Source organism: Orcinus orca, chromosome 19 (genome assembly GCF_937001465.1).
Source record: "Orcinus orca chromosome 19, mOrcOrc1.1, whole genome shotgun sequence".
NCBI lineage: Eukaryota > Metazoa > Chordata > Mammalia > Artiodactyla > Delphinidae > Orcinus > Orcinus orca.
In genome coordinates, this window is record NC_064577.1 from 4,165,638 (window position 1) to 4,189,396 (window position 23,759).

The following is a 23,759-nucleotide window of genomic DNA, read 5'->3' on the forward strand; positions in this document are numbered from 1 at the left end:
GTTGAATAGTAACAATTGCTAACATTTTACCTAGTGCCTACCCGTGGCAGTAATCAATCTAGGTGCTGTACACACATTAACTCATTCTTCCCGTGAACCCTATCAGATAGGTACTATTATCACTCCATTTTGACTGATGGGGAAACTCAGACACTCAGAGGTGAGCCAACTTTGCCTAAAGTCACAGCTAGGCAGTGGTAGAGACTGTCTGAACCCGTCGGTTTGCTCTAGAGCGCTCCCAAACGCACGACAAATCAAGGGGTCACCCCAAGCGTCTGGGCTGGCCTGCTAGGTTGAGGTGGCGGAGGGATGGGACCCTTATATTGGTGGGTAAATAGCATCTAGAAGAAAGCCCTACGTCTTTCCAAGCCTGTGCCTTTCCTCTGGCGTAGACACTCGGGAGTCCAGTAATTTGCGAACCACCTACAGGACAGGTACCTTAGGCCCCTTCCCACTAGATGGCGGCCCCTAAACCCACACAGTAATTCTGAAACCTCCACTGTCTCCGTCTTCCAGTGTTCCGCTGCGGTCGAGGAATTGCAGGAGGCGAACCTCCCTCCCGTCCAAAGGGCCGCCGGCTCCTACCTCGCCCCATCCGGGGGGTCGCGGGAAGTCCCCAGCCCGGAGGAGGGATGGGGAGGAGGCGGGGGGTGGGCGGGGAGATGCGGCTCCCCAGGCTTCGGGCGCCGGGGGAGGAGCTGGCGCGGAGCAGCCACTACCGGGGCGCAGAGGCGGGGCGCTCCCGCACAGCCTGTACCCACAGCGGAAGGGAAGGCCGGGACCTAGGGGCGCTGGAGCCGGCGGGGACCCCGAGGGCGCGGGCGGCGGCAGGTGCGCGGCGCGGACTACAAGTCCCAGCATGCCCAGCTGCTCTGACCCAGCCCCCGCTGCCACTTAAAGGCTCCGGGAGCCTCAGCCGTCGGGTCGCCGCGGCTTTCGCTTTGCCGCCGCGGCTGGGCGGGAGGGAGAGGCGGGCTCGGCGGCCGGCGGGCTTGCGTCCTGGCTCCGGCAGCGTCGAGGGGCGCTCCTCGGCCAGCCCTCCCGGCTCAGGGATTCCCTTCCGAGGCGCCCGCGCCCCCGGGCTCCCCGCCTCGGCCACCCAGCGGCCCCGATGCCGAGGCATGGATAGAGCGGCGCTGCGCGCGGCGGCGATGGGAGAGAAGAAGGAGGGCGGCGGCGGGGGGGACGCGGCGGCCCCAGATGGGGGCGCCGGGGCCGCGGCCAGCCGGGCGCTGCAGCAGTGCGGGCAGCTCCAGAAGCTCATCGACATCTCCATCGGTAGCCTGCGCGGGCTGCGCACGAAGTGCGCCGTGTCCAACGACCTCACCCAGCAGGAGATACGGACCCTGGAGGTAAGGGGCCGCGGCGCCGGAGAAACGGGGGCCCGCGCTGGGTCTGAGGAGGCAGGAGTCGGCAGCCCGGGAAGCGCCCCAGCGCCTCCCTCGCTGCTCCAGGTCACTCCTTCCTCAGTTGCATCCTTGAGCCCGGTCACCTCCTTTGCGTCGGCCGGAGGACCCGGGACCAGCCCCTCACCTTGGGCGGGATTTGGGGGGAGGGGCGTAGTGGGACCTGGGAGGGAGGCTGGAGGAGCCCGCGGGCGGGATGGGCGGCGCACGGACATCCCCTGCCGCTCCCCCTCCGCCCCCACCCCATTTCTAGCTCGCTCGGCCGCAGGACTCATTCTCCCACTGAGTCACGTGCTGGACTTTTCCCTGGGTGACTGAGCCCAGCAGCTGTGGGCCGGGGTGACTGGGCGGGAGGAGGTCCCCCTGAAGTGTGAGCGCAGGCCCGTCGTTCTCTGCCTTCCCCTCACGCCCCAGACTTTGTCTTGTCTCTTCCTTTGCTCTTCTCCAGGTTCTTGTCTGCCGCTTATCAGTGTTTGATGAAACTGCATTTTTGCCTTTCAGACGTTGGGTGCTTCTCTTTCGCACTGCCACAGCATTTCACTGCTCTACCCACCGACACCCCCCCGCCTCCCCCCCCCCCCGCTATTGGACTTTGGTTTAGGAACAATTATGCTGAGGACCAAAGGCTTTGATGGGAAGATGACACTATTTAAGGGGTTTTCTGGTGGAGACAGCCTCCAGTGTAAAGAAGAAATAAGATGCAGGCCCTACTGTCTCAAATTATAGCTGCGAAGTGCCGTATTAAAAGGATTTGAAAGAATCAACCGAAAGGGTTGTTGGGTTCTCAGAAGGGGGAGTCTCCCCCTCCCCCATACATAATAGAGGGAAACTAGTGCATTCCCAACTTGCTTTCGTCCAGAGGCTGGGAAGACTGTGAGATTCCAGGCACCACTTAGTAGCTGCTCTGCCTCTTTCCACCTTGCACTGACACATCTGGCCTGCTGCACATCTGGAGATGTTTTGTTTTATTAGAACCTTAACTCCTCGTCCTACACCCTCCACACCCTCTTACTGCTGATTGCCTCTGCTAGCAGTCATAGGGCCAGCGGGTGATTTGTGGCAGTCATTACAAGACCCAGTCCTCTGTGCACACCACAAGCCTGAATCCCTGTTTGATCCAAAATGCTCGAGAGTGACTTCTTTTTTATGAATTAATTTATTTTTGGCTGTGTTGGGTCCTCATTGCTGCGCGCGGGCTTTCTCTAGTTGTGGCGAGCGGGGGCTACCCTTTGGGCTTCGCATTGCAGTAGCTTCTCTTGTTGGGGAGCACGGGCTCTAGGCGCACGGGCTTCAGTAGTTGTGACTTGTGGGCTCTAGAGCGCAGGCTCAGTAGTTCTGACATACGGGCTTAGTTACTCTGCAGGATGTGGGATCTTCCTGGACCAGGTCTGGAACCCATGTCCCATGCATTGGCAGGTGGATTCTTAGCCACTGCGCCATCAGGGAAGTCCCCTTGGGAGTGACTTCTGTCCTTCAGTTTTATTTTCTTAAAAGCTACAAAACCAGGGACACGGGAAGCATCTAATCAGCGCTGGCTGTTATTATTTTTGTTACAGTCGCTATAGCCGTTTCGACCAGGGTTTTACTTAAAAAACAAACCAACCAGCAACCCCCCGTCCTCCCCCCCCCCCCCCCGCCCCAGTCCCTCCTGCATGCATGGTGCTGTTTTCCAAGTGGCGAGAGAAACTGGTTTCTTGAACATAGCCGGGTGTGTTTGCCCAGCTAAGTTCAGTTTTTAAACTGACACAATAGGGGGCCTGTGTGGCTTCGTTCTGGGAGGAGGGGTCGTTGTCCGGCAGCATGTGTCTTGTTGGACGCTATGTTGTTGGGATGAGAGGACGTTCTCTGTTGGCCTCTCTCGGATTCTCCCCGCGTCGCTCTGAAGTGCTCTTGGTTTGCAGATTGGACCCGGGAGAAAAAGTGCGGCTCTTTCTCTGGAAATGGCGCCTTGCCTTCTCTGTACCCTGCCTTCCAAAGTCTCTCATTTTTACCAAGGTGTGGCATCAGGACACTCCAGAGCATCGCCTTATTTAGGTCTCTGACCTGGTTTATCTGGTAGCCGCCCTTCTGAGTGTTTACTGGATGGTCGGCTCTGGCCGCCAGAAACCCATCCAAAGGTCCAAAGGGGATTTGCAGTGGGAACGGGAACGAGTACCCAGCTCCCTGTGCTCTCCACTCTGCTGTAGGTTCAGGTCCACCCTACTCCCTGAAAAGGCAGGACGTGGGCTCTTTGGGGGAATGGGACGTTATACCCCAGGATCTAGTTCCCTAGGCCTCAGCCTCCTTACTTGAACAGGGGGATTGGAGTGGGTCTCTGCGGGCTCTCGCGGCTCTAAATTCTGTGGTTTAGTGAAGGGGCCTCAGTTGGGTTGAATCAGATGTTTGTTATGCACGCCACTGTGTAAGAATATCCATGATTAAGAATTGTTCTAAAAATCCAGATTTACCAGACTGATAAAATAGGGGAAAGTTTATTACTCAAAGAATCCTGACCTTTGGGGCAGTGTGGCAGGCGGAAAGCCCATGGCTTGGAAATCTGGTCCTGGTTCTATCTGTCTGACCTTGGTCAAGTCCCATGACTTCTGAATCTCAGGCTTTCCCATCTGTAAAATGGGCATGAGTCTACTTAAACCCGCAACCTTGTCGTGAGTCTGTAAGTCCGCATGCTTTCTACCAAGAGATTTTGCCCGTGAACTTTCCTCCTGAGGGTCCAATGCATTCACGCCACAGGCCACATTTAGGGGAAGGCACTTTGACACCTTGCTCTTATTTCCTAGAGGTGGGTGAGACAGGCCAGGAACCAATCCCAGCAGCCTGTGCTGAGGTCAGGCAGGGCCGTGGTGATGTCCATTCTGGCTTTCTTTCCTGTTCTGCAGGCTCCTCTCACATTCCAGGCCAGGGCCCCCAGAGACAGGACTTGCAACATTCGATTCCTGGCTTTTGAAGAAGGGGCTGACCGGAGGGCTTGGCTTACGCAAGCCCGCCAGACTTACAGAATCCGAGGAGCCCCAGCCCACCCTGGTCCTCACTGAGTAAGCGCTCAGTGAGGTGCCTCGGGAAGCCCCAGACCTCCGGCCCCACTGCTGGTGCCTGATTGTAGGTTGGGTGATGTCTGGGGGTCAGCGTGTCCGGCTGCCCCTCCCTCCTCCACGCAGTGGTCCAGCTTGGATCCAAAAGAGTGGGAGGAGCCAGGGTGTAATGTCTGCCTCCCACCTGCCGGTCAGTGTGCTGGACCCTTCTCAGTCTCCGAAGATTTCCTGGAAATCCATCAACCTTCATCACACGTGTATTTTTTTCTCTCGACATGAGAAGCGGAGGGGGATAAAATCTGAGCCCAGGGTCTGAATCTGTAAACAGAGGTTGGGAGGCCACTGCATCCCAGCAGAACCTGCTGCCCTATGTCCATCAGGCCCTGAGAACTCCACCGAGGCAAGGTGGAATGTTCTCGTTCCCCAGATGTGCTCACACAGGGGTACCCGGCTGGCCTCACAGCTGGGCCAGGAGCCCCACGCCAGTTCATTCCCTCACTTGTGCATCCTCTTGGGGCCGAGTCTGTGCCGGGCAGTGGGGAGATAGTGGTGCCTCACGAAGATGCATGTTTTGTGGGCCCTGTAACTTTGCCTTATCCTGCCAGCCTCCTGGTACTTTCCAGAGACAGGCCTTGCCACACCGAGTCTTCCCATCTGGTGCTCTTATGGAGAAAAGTCCCTCCTAAGCAAGCTGGCCTAGAGAAAGGGGTCCCCAAAGGGCCTCGACCTTTGCTCAGCTCTGCTGTGGCAGAGGTCAGAGCCCTGTGGTGTGGAGGGCCTGAGCTCTCCCTGTGGTCCTCTCCCCTGCCCCTCGGAGCACCTGGATGGTGGAAGTGCTGGGAAAGGAGAGGGGTGCCATGGGTCCTCACAGAGCAAGTACTCGGGGCCTGCGTGGGCGTGCATTCACTCAACAAACCTGCAATTATTACTGATTTGCCTGATGAGCTGCTCACTGCCACCACCCTGGCAAGGATTCTGAGGTAGGTAGGATGCTTTCCCGGTGTTTGGGGATGCTTTCAGTCCAATGGGGGAGGCAGACAGGCGAACAGTAGTGACTCCAGTACCACGGCCTGCTGAGAGCGGTTTGGAATTGGGAATATCACCGGACGGTTGTCCAGTCCAACTCCTGCTTTTCTGGGAAATACTCCCAGAGTCTTGCTGGTGACTTGTCCCACATCACACGCCCCTGGCAGAAATGAGAGTGAAGCCTGGGTTCCCTCTCCCCACCCAGCCCCTGCCTCGGAGTGGGGCTTGTCTCTGCTTTTGCTCTACCCCGTAGTTTTAACCTCCTGCTGAAGGCTTTCACTCCAGCTGTCCCCGGAGGGAGCCAGAGCTGGGGCACTGTTTCCCTTGGTGTCTGCTTTCGCCTTGGCAACTTTTCTCCTGGTGAAACTTGCCACCGGCGATCCTCGGAGGCAGTCTGGAGAGGGACCTGTAGTTCCCAAGACTGGGGAGGCCTGCGGGGCGCTGGAGGGAGGCCTTATCAGATCTGCCGCCCAGGTTAGCCTGAGTGCCAGGAGGCCTCTGGTTTGCTGCCTGGGGACAGTGATGGGAATGCCTCCTTCCACGCCAGGTTAGCTCAAGATCCAGGAAAGCCGCATTCCCCACCGCAAGTATTCTGGACCTGCCTGGCCAGTGTGATCCCGAGAGGGACGGTGAAGGCCCTGATCCTTGGTGGCAGTGTCTGCAGTGGTTGTGCTGGTGGTGGGAAGTAACAATGCCTGTGGCCAAGTCTCTCTCGGCTATGCTTTTTAAAAAGGACATCCTTTCAGAATAGGCTGATTGGAATCTTTTTCTACATTCAGTTCAAAGGGAAAGCTGAGTAGAGGTGCATTTGGGGTCACGGGAAGGCCCTTCGAGCATAGCGAGGGCAGACGTGGAACGAGGAACCCTCTCGGTCGCCTGTTCTGTGCTAGGCTTTTGGCATATGTTCCCCATTTAACCCTCACATGGACCCTGTGAGGTTTTCTCCCCATTCTGCGGTTAAGGACATTGCGGCTCAGAGGGATTGAGAGACTGAGTTAGTAGATGGTGCAACCTGCGTTGACTGGTCTTCGGTACTCATGTTCTGAACTTCGCAACAGCTTCTAGAAACCATAGCGGAGGGGACGGTTTTTGGTCAGGGTTGTGACGGCTGAGCCCAAGGAAGTGGCCGGTAACAAAAAGGGCTGGCCCAGGGCCACTTGGGGGCTTAGTTCCAGATGACCGGGCCTTCTGGTGGCCACGCCAGGCTGTGCAGCCTCTGAGCTCGGGCTGGGGGCCGCTTCCCTAAAGTGCAGGCCAGCACATCCTCAAAGATGGGTCCCTGTCGGCGAAATGTGATGCAATCGCTCTGTGTTGGTCTCATTCTGAGAAATGAGAAGCTGTCTAGAGATCATCTTACTCATAATTGTTTTAATGGATACCTGCCTTATCGTCTATGCGTAATTCCTCTGGTAAGCACTACATTCTTTAACTTTCCAGTTGTATTAAAATATCTTAAAAGACACATAATGATATGTGCTCACTATTAAAAAGAAAATTCAGTTGAATAAAAATAAAAACCCCCCATAATGCCACCTCTCAGAGTTAATTCTTGTTAACATTTGGCTATATAAATTCTTCTAGTGTTTTTATCCTCTGCATTTGCATACAAATGTAGATGGATGGGGACTTCCCTGGCGGTCTAGTGGATAAGACTCCATGCTTCCAATGCAGGGGAACCAGGTTCCATCCCTGGTCAGGGAACTAGATCCCACATGCATGCTGCAGCTAAGACGCGGCACGGCCAAATTAAAAAAAAAAAAAAGAAGTACATGAATGTATTCGTGGAGCTCACCGTGCTCACTGCCTTGTAAATGTCTTCTGTCTGCACCAGTACCCACAGATATATACCATCACTGGTCGTGGCTGCATCGTGTGGTCATATCATAAATTCATTGAACCTGTCCCCACTTGTCAGCCTTTCAGGGTGTTTCCATGTCTCGCTGTTATAAACCTTGCTGCAGTGAGTGCATGAGTGCATTCCTGGAAGTGGAATTTGCTGGGTCAAAGTGTATTAACACATTTAACAGCAGCCCTATTCTTTGAAATCTTTAGGGCCTGATATGTTTCCCCCACCCCGCTCCCCAGCAGGCGTGCCAGGATTTTCAAAATGGCAGCCTTCCTGCGTTTAGCCCTTTCCCACTGGATCTGTGTCCACCTTGAGGGCGAGGTGTGTGAACAGGAGACAGGAGACAGGACGTGGGCCCCGTGGCTGCGGTTCTGGGTTCTTGGTCAAGGATTATGGATTCTAGTTCTGTGGTTACCCGTGGCAAGGGGCGGGGGGGCCTGGACTGACCATTTAGAAAAGGGGTCTTTCCTTACTCCCATGCAGCAAAGCGGGGGCCGGATGTCAGGGCTCTGTGTTCAGGGACTGGTCACTTCTGGGCAGTGCACAGCCATAGGGTGAAGTTTTCATCACCTGAGGCTCATGAAATGCATCTCAGTGAACTGTAAGCTCGGATTCATCACCGACCACAAAATAGTGATCAGAGCGCTATTTGGGGTGCCTTGGCTTTGGGGTTGATTTAACAGAGCCATGGGTTCCTAAGGTAAGTGGGCTACTAAGGTCTTGGAATTCTCATCTGGTCCAGCCCTCTCATCCGCAGGTGAGGAAACAGCGCCCAAAGGGGAAGTGACTTGCCAGGAACACATATTAGGTTATGAACCTGAACAAAACAAAGAGTGGAGGAGAGACAGGTGCTTACAAAGGAGCCCTGAGTGGGGAGTCACGCCCTGGAGTGAGACATTATACCACCTTGACCAACGGCAAAACGGCAGGCTGCTATCCCACTCTCCTTTGTTGGGGGCAGGGGGAGGGGGTCCTCAGCCTCAAGACGTTTCCTGCAGGAGGAAGCAAATGGGTTTGTTTTCCCAGCCCCATCTCAGTGTCTTAGGGACCCTGGGGACTGGAGAGATTCTTGGGGAGCAGTCTGGGGTGTCCAGTGGGTGGGGCCTTTTTTGAAAGCCAGCTTGCCCAGTGGGCTGGCTCAGCCCAGGTGGCCTGTCCGAGTCTTTGAACCTGACCTGACTGTACCTACAAGGGCTTCTCATCCTTCCAGTGAAAGATCCTCTGGGACTTGGGTGGGTGAACATTTTCTCCTATAAGGTTGGGTTTATGTCCTAAATTTGTGCCGATTTTACATTCGATACCATGATATTATACAGTGTTTACCATTTTGCTTCCAGAGTATACAGCCTTTTAATCCAATGTCTTTGCGCCCATATGACATTCTCCCCTGTTCCAGACCCCAGGTGGGGATGCAGAGCCATACCCTGGGGACAGATGTTGGGATCAAAAATGCTTTGTCATTTATTCCCAGTTAACGATTGTTTCTCATCTGCATTGAAGAAGTTTTAATTCAAACTGCCGCCACATACAAAACCTATATATTTATATATATCTGTATTTCTCTGCCATCCTGGCCTTGGTGGCCAACTGTGTGCTTTAACTGGGCGGATTGCCTTTGAAAATAACGGAGCTGAAGTCATCCTGTTTGCTTGCCGTTTTTCTCCCCCCTTTCATTTTTCCACCTTCAGGATAATTGCAAGAATGAATTAAGAGTTGTGCTTAAAATTTAAAACACAGCCAAGGGAGAAAGCATAATGCATTATGTGGAATAGACCAGCCATGGTTAGGAAAAATAACTTTTCATACAGCATAAACTGTGGACATGAATCTGCAATATATTGATCATGAGGGTTTTGCTTTCTGCAAAGCTGGTGAGATAAGCTGCTTATAGAGTGGTGGAGCTTTTCTTTGACAAGGCACCTGGAGGTATTGAGTCCCAACTGAGCCAATTCATTTGGGTTGGGTTTTGTCATGGATTAGCAGAACCGGCTTCATTCATGGTAGGCAGAGTTTTGCTGGCCAGAAAAAGAAAGTTACAGGTCGTATTTAAAAAGTGACCTGAGTGTTCTCATGCATGGGGCACGATCCCTTCCTCCCAGTCTGGGACCCTTGAAAGGACTTGCAGCCTTTCTTATACTGTATTCTGCAAGATGCTCTTGTGAAAGAAAGCTTCAAGTAGCTGCGTCAGCTATTTTCCTCCTGGTGATTCCTGAAGATGAAGATTAGTGTTTTAAAGGCTCTGAGAAGTCCTGCAGCAAGGATTCCCAAACTTACTTGTCCAGGGCATCTTCTCTCCTCTGAACACAGTTGGGAAAACATGAACAGGGAAGAGACAAGAAATGGTAGGTGTAGTTTCAACTACTGTTTTTTTTATGATACTGAGGTTCTATTTGAGGTTCCAGTTAAAATTGGGTAGGTTGAGGAGAGGCTAGTGACCCCATACACTTATCTAGCTGTGCAAAGTTGTCTTTTGTCAAGGGAGGTATTTTCCAAAGGGAGACAGATTGTGTCCTGGGTACCACACTACCCACTTAGAGACAGATTTCACTTAATCCTCCCAACAAGATGAGGAAGACGTACCCAGAGAGGTTTATATGTCTGGAGTCCTCGAGTCCTACCTCTTCCTGGCCCCACTGGCCAGTTAGCCCGGTGCCAAGGGCACACTCACTCAGGGTCTGCCAGGAACCTCCTGACCCCAATGGTGGCAGCAAACAATCCAGGAGAAATGCAAATGTCTGTGGGTGTGTTTGAGCCTGGGGCTGTGGAGGGCAGGGGAAGGGCTGGGCTGCAGGCGAGGAATGCTTTTTGAAACAAAAAAGGAAATACTGGCTCAGAATGGAAAGGAAAGGAAGCAACTTCCTGTTGCTGGTGCTGGCTTTTACAAGGAGGAGCTCTCTCTAGCTCCTTGGCCAGTGGAGGCCTGGACTGGCTGGGACCACTCCGGGTACACTAGACAGACACACGGCTCCCACACTGCTGCCCGAGGGCTCAGAAATAGGGGCTGGGTCCACCGCTTTTCATTTTCCCCAGGTAACTGATCAAATGGATGTGTGGTTTTCAAAATGAATATTTATACATGTTATTAAATAGATGTGTCGCAATACCTGATTTCCCAAGAGCTTACTCCATGCCTGGCCCCCTTCTTAGGAGTCTTATGTGACATTTACTCCTTGCAACGACCTTGTGAGGAAGGTTCTACTGTTATTCCCATTTTACAGATGAAGAAACTGAGGGTGCAGAGAGGTTGAGTGACTTGCCCAGAGTCATACACCAAGGAAAGACTAAGCCGGGACTTGAGCCCAGACCGTTTTAATTACCCACTGGCACAGCCTGACTTGCATTTACAAACTCCTCATCCACCTAGAAAATCTGTTTGCACAGAATAATTTTTTTTAAAGACCTGGGGCTTTTGTCTGGCTCCAGAGGGCAAGTCCCAAAGCCTGCGTCAGACCCTTGGTGATTCTTAGGTGAAATGCCTGCGTCTGAGTTTTCATCTTTAAAAAAAACTTCATTATGGAAACGTTCAAACATGTACATTGTTGAGCCACAACTACTAAGCCTGCGCTCTAGAACCGACGAGCCACAACTACTGAAGCCCGTGCACCTAGAGCCCGTGCTCCGCAACAAGAGAAGCCACCGCAGTTAGAAGCCCGTGCACTGCAACGAAGAGTAGCCCCCGCTCGCCACAGCTAGAGAGAAAGCGCCTGCGCAGCAACGAAGACCCAACGCAGACAAAAATAAATAAAAATAAATTTAAAAAATTAAAAACTAAAAAGAATAAAATTTCCCCTGAAGCTTACTGTGGCGTCTGGCAGCCCACACATTACAGGAAGGTCATCTGGTTCTGTAAGCTGACACTCCTGCTGCACCGAAAGCTGTTCTCACGTGGCAGAGTCAGGGAATGTCCACGGCCTTGCTTATTCCCACAGCCCCGCCTGAGACCGACCCTACAGAGTCACATTGCGACAGGCCCGACTTCCAGGCCACTCTTCTCCATATTCTAGTATCTCCTCTTCTACTTTTCTTTCTTTTTTTTTTAATATAAATTTATTTATAATATTTGTTTATTTTTGGCTGCGTTGGGTCTTCGTTGCTGCGAGCGGGCCTTCTCTAGTTGTGGCGAGCGGGAGCTACTCTTTGCTGCGGAGCACGGGCTCTAGGTGCGTGGGCTTCAGTAGTTGTGGCATGCAGGCTCAGTAGTTGTGGCTCATGGGCTCTAGAGCGCAGGCTCAGTAGTTGTGGCTCACTGGCTTAGTTGCTCCACGGCATGTGGGATTTTCCTGGCCCAGGGCTTGGCAGGCAGATTCTTAACCACTGCATCACAAGGGAAGTGCCTCCTCTTCTACTTTTCCTTGTTGCTTTATCCACACGTCATGAGATGAGTGTATTTCAGCTGACATTTACTGAGTGCCACGGTGTGTGTGCCCTGGGAGGAGAGTCGGCGAGCACAGGCAGACCCTCTCTCCAAGGAGCTCCTGGCAAACCCTCATCTCTGCGATTCTGGCCTAAATATGAGGTCCAGTACCCACGAAGGGGCTTCCTTGCCCTTCATGGTTTTTCTCATGGTTCTGTTCAGTCCTCCTGAAGCCTGGTCTTGCCCGCCACTCTTAACATTTCTTTCTTCTGTGGTCTCTTGCCCCCAGCAGACGTGGTTTTCTTTGTTGCTTTCTGTTTGTTTCATTTTGTTTTGTTTGGGCTGTATTCTCCCAAGTGTTTCTCAGCGTGTTGCTTTTGGCCAGCTGCTTCAGATCTTTGAGTTCGGCCTCTCAAACACAGTCATGATGTCATTATGGGAAGGGATGGTCTTGGGCACTTAGTAGGACATTGAGGGCTGCATCAGGACTTCAGGGTGTGCCTGGGCTCGGGTGGGGGAGAAGGTCACAGTCACCTCCTGACTCCATTCCTTGCTAGCTCTGTGACCTGGGGCAAGTTCCGTAGCTCTCTGAACCTCAGTTTTCTTGTTCGTTTAAAGGGGATAAGAATAGGTTTATTTTAGACTCTTGTAGGAGTTACTGAGATACGGAAAGTGTGCTGCATGGTACTTAGAAGGGATTCAGTATTTTTTTAACCTCCTCTCACTTAGTATTATTCTAGAACACTTGTCCTTGTTTCTCTGTTATCTCCCTTTTGGCCCTTTTAATCGCTGCATGATATCTCATCCAGTGGCTATGCTGTAATTTGCCAAAACATTTCCCCTGTTATTGGACATTTTGGTTGTTTCCAGGTTTCTGCTGTTATAAACAATGTGACTGGAGTCATCTTTGTACAGGCACCTCTTTATTTTTGTTCCTATTCTGAATTCATTTCCTTGGGATAATTCCCAGGAATGGAATTACCGGGTCAAAGAGCATGGGTATTTTTTGTGATGGGAATTGCAAAACTGTCCTCCATTTTCTGTTTTTTTTTGTTTGAAGATGTTGGGGGTAGGAGTTAATTAATTAATTAATTAATTTTTGCTGTGTTGGGTCTTCGTTTCTGTGCGAGGGCTTTCTCTAGTTGTGGCAAGTGGGGGCCACTCTTCATCGCGGTGCGCGGGGCTCTCACTATTGCGGCCTCTCTTGTTGCGGAGCACGGGCTCCAGATGCGCAGGCTCAGTAGTTGTGGCTCACGGGCCTAGTTGCTCCGCGGCATGTGGGATCCTCCCAGACCAGGGCTCGAACCCGTGTCCCCTGCATTGGCAGGTAGATTCTCAGCCACTGCGCCAGCAGGGAAGCCCCATTTTCTGTTTTTTGAATGATCTCTTAAAATCTGTACTCCTGGTTGACTAGCTCATTTTTTTCTTTGTAATCCTTTTTGGTCTCTGTGCCTTTCCTCTCCTACCTGGCCATTTTTGGGGGGCCTTGTTAAATCCTTTCCCATCTTCCTTTTTTAAAAAAACATCTTTATTGATTTATAATTGCCAAATAAAATTGTAAGACATTTAAAGTGTGCAAATCATTCTCCATCTTGAATTTGCTATTTATTTCTATTTTCTGCCCATTCATTTATTGACTGTTTATTGAGCATGTACTGTGTGCCTGGTTTTAAGTACTGGGAAAAGAGCGGTGAAGAAGACCGAGCGGTGAAGAAGACCAAGCGGTTCCTTTAATGGAAAGAGAAAGATTAAAAAACAGCCAATAGATAGAGAAAAGCGGCCTGAACAAAAGAACACTGCAAGTGGGTTAGTGCTGGGGTGGGGAGAAGGCCGCTGCTTTGGGTCGTCAGGAAAGCTTTCTTCCGAGAGAAAGTTTGAGCTGAGTCTTAAAAGATGAGAGGGCAGTAGTAGCCTTGTGAAAACCCGGGTGAAGAGTATTCCAGGCAGAGGGACCAGCATGTACAAGAGCCCTGAGGCAGAAATGAACTTGTTGAAAGGAGGCCAGTATGCTGCCTGGAACACAGTGGGAAGTGGTGGTCCATGAGGGCTGTGGTCCTCCATGGCCTCAGGGAGGTTGCCTGGGGCTACGTCCCTCAAGTTGGGCCTCAAGAATTAATGCACTAATTCAACAAATAGTTGTTGCACCCCCCAGTTATGTGCCAGGCACTGTTGTGGGATATGAGAGTGAATGAGAAAGTCAGCTCAGCGGGGGCGTTTGTAGATGAGTGAACTCATGGAAGGCGCCGGTGAGGTGTGAATGGAGGCCCACCGTGCCGCCCGGCCGGCTCGTCTCTGCATCCTGAGATGTGCGGGGACTCGGGAAATATTTCTTGATTTGAACCAAGCTGTGCTCTGCGCTGCCAGCCTTCACTGTGGCAACTGAAACTCAGTTGTCTGCTGTTAGGTCTGGCAGTCTCAGCCTGCCAGGGAGGGGCCCCCAAGAACTGAGGTTGCCAGCTCAGAAGTGGGGCTGCCGATATCAGGTATGAGTATCTAGGCACTCCTTATGGGAAACGAGCCTGCGAAGTAGACGTGGGAAAGCCCCTGTTTACCGTGCTACCCTGCCCCAATCTTCCCTGAAGGGGGACTCTGATTTGTGACTCTCGTTGGAAATGTAGACTTGGGGACTTTGTGCTTGTCCTCATTTTCTTCTCTTAGGGTGAGGCAAAGAGAGGGGGTTCCCAAACTTTGGGACAGCCTATACACCTAGTGAGCTGTGACCATGTGGCGGTTCCAGGAAATGGACCTGGTGGAAGACGTTGGCTGCCATTTTGTTTGGAGGTGACTCATGAGGACAGGTCCTCTGATGCCATTGAATTGGGGCCAACTTTAACCAGGCTCAGCCTGCTTCTTGGGCTCCTTTCATGTGAACTTGTGGCCAGATGGGGAGGGAAGGCTGGATCCTAGGAATATAATAACTCGGGCTCCCCACGCCCTCCTCTCCCAGTCACGGCGAATCTGAGATGGACTCGCCCAGTGTTTATAGGAGATTTCTCAGTTGGCTGCTTGGTAACGGCAACCTTATTCACCCACTCCGGCTGGGGAAGTAAGGCCCAAGGTCACAGTAATCTGTGGAGCTGGGGTTCAGATCTAGACTCGTCTGATTTGACACTTGCGTTCATTTCATTGCATCCCCTCAGAAACCCGCTTGACCTTGGGTCTTGTCTGGAGCAGAGAGAGGTCAGCTTTGGTAACGCTCAGCATTTTGGAATAAATAACGCTATGTGGAAAAGGGTCTGAAAATCTCTCCATTTGCATGCCATTTGGACGGGATTACCTCAGAGTTGTAAAGAGGGCGAGATGACCACAGCATCAGAGTCCAGATTAGCAGGTGACCGTTTGCAGAGGTGGACGCTCCTGGTTGAGGAGGAAGATGGAGAGAAAAGCATCCTGGGTGGGGAGGAGTGGGGGGCAGGTTCAGAGCGAAGGCTCTTCCCCGATTCCATCTCAGAGAACTTGGCTTCTGTTTTGAAGCGCTCTGGTTAGAAAGGATAACGTAGTTGTTAGCACTGGGCAGCACTGGGGCCTGAGGGACGGGACATGCAGGCACGGTTGTCTTTTAAATGTTGGCGAATCTTAGGAGAAAGAAGGTGACGAGTCCCCGGGGAGATCCCCCAAGGTGGCCGTGACTCATCCTGGCCAAGGGGACTGAACAGAGCAAGGACGAATCCATCAGTGAATGGAAACTTGTCTTTTTAGGGGACTGGAAACCTTTTCTGTTGTGGTTGGCCTGGTGGTTTATGAGGAGAGGTGAGCATTTGAGACAGAGCGCTGGGCCACTCTTGCAGCTGCATCTTTGACCATTTTGAGAGTTTTAGGAAGTAGTTCTAAAAAAGAAAAAAGAAAAGAAAAGAAACCAAAAGCTAAAGACATCGTTACTTGCAGTACCCGTGTGCAGACTGCCATGTGGGCTGTGAGTTGCCGTGTGATTAATGGAAACCGGCCCATTGGCACCAGTTCATTTGTACCCTCCCCCACCTTTTGTGGCCCCTGAGCTGGAGGGGGCTTCTGACTGTTCTCAGAAAAAGACTTAGGTGGCCTCAAATGACCAGACCTTGTCTTGGGCATCTAACAGCTAAAACTAAACTTCCCCTTTGGCCCTGTTTGGTTTAAGCAGTTTCCTGGTCCGGCAGGATTTGTTTTCTTAACACCTGTCTCGTCAAAGTTCCCATCCCACTCGTCACAGCAGACCGACCCCTGCCATCCTGTGGCTGCCAGAGGAGGCAGTCAGACACGCTGTTCCCCTGGGGAAATGGAGCCAAAGCGGCCCACTGGGGTGCACTGTCTGGGCTCGCCGCTCCTGTCTTCTCTTCCCCATTTTGATCACAGGATGCATGCTTGGCTTTATTCTAGAAAGCTCTGCTGGTTCATGGGCTGCTTCTATTTGGAGGAAAGGCCAGGTGGGTGAGCTGCAGCCGGTAGTAGTAGGTAAGGGGACAGGTTCTGGTGCTTGATGACCTGGGTTCAAACACTGCTCCCTTCCTGGCTAAGCTTGTGTGTCTTTGGGCAAATTGCTTAACCCGTCTGAGCAACAGTTTTCTCATCTGTAAAATGGAGATTATAATAGAATTGTTTCATAGTAAGTGAGATGAGCCATGTAGAGCACAATGCCTGGCACAGAGTAAAAATCTTTTTATATATTATATTACTGGTTTTTTCTTTCAACAAGTATTTAATTAGCATCCACTCTGAGTTGGACACCCACTGTGGGATGGCCACTCTTCTAAACGGGGAAGTAACTGAATGAAATTGACAAAAATGTCAGCTCTGTGGAACCTGGGTTTTGGTGTTAGGAGGAGACGTTCAGACAGTAAGTCAATGAGTGAAATATATTGTTTGTTAAATGGTGAATGTGCTATGGAAAAAAATGAAAGCAGGAAGAGGACCGAGGCGAGGAGTGGTTTAATTTTAAATGAGGGGTCAGGATGGCTTTGCAGAAAAGGTAATGTTTGAGTAAAGATCTCAGCAGGGTGAGAGGGACTCCCTGGGGATGCATTTGGGGAAGGGTTTTGGAAACTGAGGTCCAAAAAGTGCAGAGGTGGAGGGAGTTGCCTGCGGTGCTGGGGCCAGGTGAGGCCAAGAGGTGCCCCGGGTGAAACACCTAAGCGGTGCAGCCCTCAGGTGACCTTGAGCCAGGCATCTAGGAGCAACGGGGAAAGGGTGATGAGAACAGAAGGTTGTGAAAGGTACCAGGGCTACATGTGGGCTCCTCACCGGGCCCAGCCTCCGTCCAGTAGAATCCAAAGGGATTTTGGAACTCAACCCTCATTTCTTATTAAAAAATGGCATTCGGGGGTTGCTACTCACTCACCTGCTACCAAAAGCCCTGTCGCCGACTTACTGAAGGTGCTTCTGACCACATGGGTGGGTGGCGGGGCCCTGGCTGGGGCCCCCTGGGGCCCTGCCACCCATTAAGGACATCATCACGCAGGCGAGCTGCTTTCATTCATCTCACAGCATTTGCTGAGTAGCCGCGGTGGTGGATCACGTCCGTACGTCCTGGTATCACCTTGCTCATTTGTAACCCCAGGACGACAGGAGCTTTCTTAAGGCAATCATTCAGTAGAAGAGAACAGCAACATTTATGAGGGTATTTGCATCATCTGTAATACAGAAAAAAAAAGAAAAGAAAACAAGGTGTATTTGCGTTATCTGTAATACAGAAAAAAATGAAAATAAGGTAGATGTCCGGTGGCAAGGGGATGGTTAAACACACCGTGATGTGCAGCACACGATGGGTTGTTATACACACAGCCATTAATTATGAAGACTGGGTGGAAACATGACCATATTTATATTATGTTAAGTGAAAACATAAAGAGTGCAGAACTACAAATGCAGCCTTTGTAGTTATATAAATATGTAAAACTGTGTCTGCAGATGGAAAAAACTAGAAAAGAGTTGTGTGTGTATGGAACTGTTTTTGGAAAAATTCCATTATGATCATTAATATATTCTTTCTTTCTTTTTTTAAATATTTATTTATTTTATTTTATTTTATTTTTGGCCACATTGGGTCTTCGTTGCTGTGCGTGGGCTTCTCATTGCGGTGGCTTCTCATTGCGGAGCACGGGCTCTAGGCGCGCAGGCTTCAGTAGTTGTGGCACGCGGGCTTCAGTAGTTGTGGCTCGCAGGCTCTAGAGCGCAGGCTCAGTAGTTGTGGCTCACGGGCTTAGTTGCTCCGCGGCATGTGGGATCTTCCCGGACCAGGGCTCGAACCCATGTCCCCTGCATTGGCAGGCAGATTCTCAACCACGAGTGCCGGCCACACTGGAGGCACTGAGCTGGTGCTCAGATACTGGTGGACTTGACCAGAGACCCCTGTCCCCGAGGTCACAGTCTGATGGCTCAGCCCCCTCCCTTCTCAGTGGTCAGGATCAAAAGCTAGCCACGTGCTGTGATGCAAAACTCACACCTTCTGGAATAAAAATGAGACTCGGTCCTGCAGCTTCTCCCCCAGGGCCTTTGTGCTGGCTGAGAAGTAGAGAAGTTTCCAGAGCTGCCGTGCCTCCTGAGGGAAGTGCTATTTCTAGTAAGCAGACCTTGTGGGAGCAGAGCCTGCCTGGTACCCGGAGGGCTCCCCACATCTTGGCTGCCTGACTTGATCCCAAGTCGAGATCCAGCCTTCGAGGGAGCACCCAGTCCTGGCTGCGAGCCCCTCTGGGTGAGGGGCCATCCCAGAAAGGAGAACCCCTGCTGTGGGCTTTATCTTCCGGGTGCCACACACTCACAGCGCAAACACGGCACGTGATGCTGCCCAGGAAGCCGGTGGTTGGCTCAGAGAGACCCGGGTGGCAGTGCTGACAACCACTGACGACCTCACTGCCCGCACGCTGAGAAAAGTCCTCTGGGTGTCTGGAGGATCACGGTGGTGGTGAGGAGGACGTTTGTGACCGGAGCAAGCATTTACTGAGTGCTGTCTGTTCTGGGCTCTCAGACAGCACCGAGAATGCCGTATCCACCAGTCCTTGCAGAGCCCCCAGGGTTGGTGTAGGTCTCACCTCCGCTGCATGGGGGGGAACTGAGGCTCAGAGAGGTGGGTAGAGGTGGGTGAGCCTCCTGAGGTCACACCCATGGGTTCAGAGGTCTAGCTGGTTACAGAGCCCAGGCCCTGGTGTTTTCTGTGTCACCGCACACTCATCCGGGGAGAAGTGCGAAATCTGACTACGCAGTGAAAAATGCCACCAGCGCAGTGGTTAAGAATCCTCCTGCCAGTGCAGAGGACATGGGTTCAGTCCCTGGTCCGGGAAGATCCCACATACCGCGGATCAGCTAAGCCTGTGCACCACAACTACTGAAGCCCGTGTGCCTAGAGCCCGTGCTCCGCAACAAGAGAAGCCACCGCAATGAGAAGCCCGTGCACCGCAGCGAAGAGTAGCCTGCGCTTGCCGCAACCAGAGAAAGCCCACGTGCAGCAATGAAGACCCAACACAGCCAAAGATAAATAAATAAATAAATAAATTTATATATAAAAAGACACCCCTCTGCCTCCCCCTCCCCCTCCCCGCCCATCCCTCCTGGAAAGCCCTCGCCTCTCTGCTAGGCAGCCCCTCTGTTTACCACCCCAAATGCTCTGGGACAGCCTCCGGTTCTGCAAGAAGGGTGACTAGCGCGCTTTTGCTTTAAAGGAAGGATTTCCTGTCTCTTTAAGGACAAAGACTGCGTGACCTCTTTTTCCAGAAGCTTCGGGGCCTCATACAGTGCTTGGCACAGCGTAAGTGCTGAGGAACTAATGAGGGTGTATTGTGATCGGCGCTAAATTAACCTCACAACATTCCTAGAGAAATAATGTGAATCAATGGAAAAGGCCGTCTAGTGCAGGAGATGGGAATATGGCCTCTGGGGTCAGAGGCCCCAGGCCCTGGGTTTGAATCATGCCTGTGCCATGGACTGTTTCTAACTGTGGGCAAGTTATTTTGCTTTTCTGGGTGTCAGTGTCCCCACCCGTTCCGTGGGGACAAGACCTGTGAGGGCTGCTGCGAGGATTAAATGGATCGTCAGGTAAAGTGCATGGGACGGAGCTTTGCCCACAGTAAGCACTTGATAAAAGTGAGCTGTCGTTGTTGCCTGCTCTTATGTTATTGTCATGCATGAGAGTAAGGAGAGCCCCCCAGCTGGGTTCTTACCCTTCTCTGTGGCTTCAGGGTCCAGACTGAAGGCCACCAACCTCCCCGCCCTTCTCCGCCCCGTTGTGGGGCTCTGCTGGTAGCGTGGATGGGGGTTGTCTCTCCAGGGAGATTAGGTGCATGGGGGGGCAGGAGAATCTTGGGAGACCCAGACCCAAGTCCCGGCTGTGTTGTCACTCTGTGACCCTGGACGGGTCCCCTCGCCTTCAGGGAGCCATTTCCTAACGTGGGAGATGAGAACGTAATGGAGTCATTCCCAGGGTGACAAGGACGGTGAGATCAATGCCGTAAGACGCGGGGCACCGCAGGCACTCAGCAGACGTCCCTTCCCCATCCTGCAGGGCAAGGGCCCCTCTCACACTGGCCTGAGTTCCCCAGAGCCTGGATCAGTGGGGACAGGATGAGTGGATGGCTGGTTTCTCTCTGCCCGGAGTGGAGCCGACCTCCACCCACCTCTCTCTGCTCTGTCTCCGCCCCTCCTGAGGCAGGTGTGGCGAGGTCGGAACAGGTCTCTCTGAGTGCAGGTGACAGAGATGGCTGCTCTGAGCCGCGCTGGTCCTCACCCGGCTTTCCCTGTTCAGACCCCCTCCTTTCCCTCACAAACACGCTGTCCTCAGGCTTCCCTTCAAAGGGGGTCGCCCCAGGCCTCTGCTGGGGCTTCTCCTGCTGGGTTCCGCTCCGAAGGAGGAAGGACTTCAGGGGGATGTGAGCTGCAAGCCCAGGAGAGAATGGCAACCCTGGTTTCCGAGGCCTCTGCAAGCACAGGTGCGGTGAGAGCCCCGCGCAGTCGGGGTGTGAGGGTCACTGCCTGATGGAGGGGCAGCCGCACGGCACAGCCAGCCGCCCGATGTGTGGGGTAACTGCCGGCGTTTGGGGTGAGCTGTGCCGCTGGGAGCATCAGGGTCCGGCGACTTCTCTATAGGACACTGGCCGTGCAGGCAGGCTTGGAGGATGTTGTGGAGAGGCATGCAGAGGCTGGGAGCCTCTTTGCCTTCCTTGGGCTGTGTGTGTGTGTGTGTGTGTGTGTGTGTGTGTGTGTGTGTGTGCGCACACGTGTGCACCTGTGTGTGGGTAGGTCTCAATATAAATAAGACCTTGGTTGGAAGTTCAGGGAAAGATTTAATGCTAAAAGATTCCTTTAAAAGATGTTTAAGTCAGCTCTTGTCAGCCCTCTGCTGAGAACCCTCCAGAGACCGTCTCATTCTACTTGGTGTAAAAGCCAAAGTCGAGGTCCTGGTTTCTATCCTTCTTCCCGTCGCTCTCTCTGCCTCAGCCCTATTGGCCTCCTTTGTGTTCCTTGAACACGCCAGGCACATCCAGCGTTGCCCTGCAGCCTTTGCTTCTCCCCGCACCCCACCCCACCGGGTGAGGTCTTCTCTGACCACCCTCCCATCTATCTGTCCCCTGCCCAATTTCATTTTCTCCATCCGCACACACTGTGTGGTATTACCTGTTGATTGCCATATCCCCTGTCTAGAACAAAAGTTCCAGAAGAGTAAGGATTTTTATCTGCTCTATTCACTGATGTATCCTAATACCTAAATAAAGTAGCCTGGAATCATAGTATTCAAATGAATGAAAGAAAGAACAAACTAAGTTATAAAGAAAACTGCCAAGGCCTAGTGCAGTCTGGCCGTCACAGCCCAGTAGGATCCCTTGAGTAATTTTCCAGTTTTGGAAAATTGGAATCGTTGTACCACCAGTCAAGGACTCGAATCATCTCTTAGTGTGTGTGTGTTCTTCTTTTGTGTCTTCCAGGTTAATGCTGGGTGTGCCCCAGGCTTCTGTGATTACATTTGTATTAATCCTCTGATGTTGATTTACAAAACAAAACAAGCTTTTTTTTTTTTTAACAAAACAAGCTTTGAAACAGTTTTCATCAGTTCTTTAGCTATTGTTGCGGACATTATATCTCTTAGCTTTTTTGTTTTGTTTTATTTTGGTCAAATATACCAGAGATATTGGACTGCATCCTTGACCAAAGTCCTGTAGAGTATACACTCAGTTTTGTTTAAAATCCAAGTAGGTTTTTTCTTAAACTAGATATTTTCTTTTGAGGTCTTTAATGGAATTCTCACACATTTTGTGTTCAATGTGCTGCTGTGAGTTACTTCTTGGACCACTGAGCTGGGAGGCTGGAGACCTGGGTCTGCCATTACTGGCTTTGTGATCTAGCATCCTTGAGACTCAGTTTCTTCATGTGTGTGACCGAGGGACTTGGTCTGGCTGATTTCCTCTGAGATCCCTCTCAACTCTAATGCTATGTCTCATGAACCAAACTAATAGAGATCATAGTGTAAGTTCATAGCACATATGCAGCTTATGTTAGCCAATGAAAGCACGCTGCACTTGGTGTACATGATACTACTTACGTCCTGGGGCCCCTCAATCTTGGATCAACCTCATGCTTTGCTGTCCACATGGCCTGTGGAGCCACCATCCTCCTGCCTGGCTCCCTGGTAACCGGCAGCATGATGTACCGAGGCCATGAGCATTTGCAAGGCTGGTGTATCCCGTCCCACCCTAACTCACCCATGTGAGGGCTTACCTTCAGCCTCCTGTTTCAGCCAAGCTGTAGATTTTATCGCCAAAGCTGATTTGGTTTGGATCCTGAGTGCTACCTGTGTGCATTGATTGAATTCCTTATGTTGAACCTCAGTTTTCTCATCTGTCAAATGGGATCAGTAAATTCTCTCAGAATGGTTTTGAGGGTTCAATGTGACAATACAGGTCAACCGCGTAGTTGAAAGTGTAAATATTACTGATGCTGGTGATGATAAAGAAGAACTACTCTGATGTGGGGGTAAAGATTATCTCCAAAGGCTGAAAAGATAACAGAAGCTTGGGAAATCTGTAATCTACAAAACTAATTTTTTTGAGTCAGAACTGCGTTAATGCTACTTGGCTATAAAGCAGGTCACAAGTCAGATGGGTTGCCAAGGAAACCTGGGGAAAGCCAGGATTCATTTGTGTATGCAGGTGCCTCAGGGTACATGTGGGTAGCAGGCGGGGAGACACTGGCCCGGGTGGTGTGACCCCTCAGCCCCTCCTGGGTTTGCAGGAGCAGGTCCTGCTGCCATACACCAGCAAAGAGAAGGCCCATCTGTCTCTCTGGGTTGCTGAGGCCGAGAGGGGGCCGGACACTTCCTTCTGGGCTGGTTGCTCTAGGCTACAGGCACAAGGAACCTGTTATTTAGGTTCCTCAGATGCAAGTTCAATAAAGTTCTGTGAGTGTAGGCACAGGGATTTGGGGTTAAGGACCAATGGGGACTTTAAAAGAATTTGGCCCCAAGGATGTTAATTGCGACATTATATATACTGATGAAGAATTGCAAATAACTTAAACGTCCATCATCCTAAACATACAACCTCGGGCTATTGTGTAAGTGAAACCAGAGTACATTTAGTTAGATCTGTTGGCCTTTAATAACACCGAAAACTTGCTGTGAGGAATTACTGCTTGAAAAAGCAGTCACAGTATACCATTAACAGAAAAAAAAAAAGAGATTACTAAACAATATGACTCAAATTAATTATTAAGAATGAAATACGTGAAGAGAAGGCTGTGCAAATGCTTGTTAATGGTGGCTGGCTTCCCTCTGAATAGTGGAATCATAATTAACCTAATTTCTTCCTGGTGCTTTTCTTTTCTTTCCCATTTTTATTTCCAGTAAACATGCATTTCTCATGTATGCGGGAGGGGAAGTCATGTTACAAATATAAAAATATTTTAGTTGGATTTTCATGTACTTTTAAACGTGACAAAGATTCTCATGTTTTATTTTTTACGCCCACTGGTAAAGTTTTAACCATTTGGTTACCCAGACCTTGTCCCCAACTTAATACAAATATCTGCTCAGATGATGTGGCTTGAGCCTACGGATCAAGAAATAGATTTTTTTTTTCAAATGTGTGAACTAGGAGCTTGAGAATGATGAGGGATAAATGGAAAAGTTCACAGAGCAGCTCGTT

At 51.3% G+C, this 23,759-nt stretch overlaps 1 protein-coding gene across 2 annotated transcripts in view; it reads left to right on the forward strand.

Moving 5' to 3' along the window:
• Window positions 1–946: 946 nt before the first annotated feature.
• The window catches only part of KSR1 (kinase suppressor of ras 1), a 150,798-nt gene continuing 127,985 nt past the window's right edge, over window positions 947–23,759 (forward strand). Inside the window, exon 1 of one of the 2 annotated variants that reach the window (XM_049702453.1) lies at window positions 947–1,352. In XM_049702453.1, the coding sequence (XP_049558410.1) occupies window positions 1,122–1,352 (231 nt within the window). In that variant the 5' untranslated portion in view covers window positions 947–1,121. The remainder of the gene's footprint in view (window positions 1,353–23,759) is intronic. The other variant, XM_049702454.1, reaches the window with a different exon arrangement.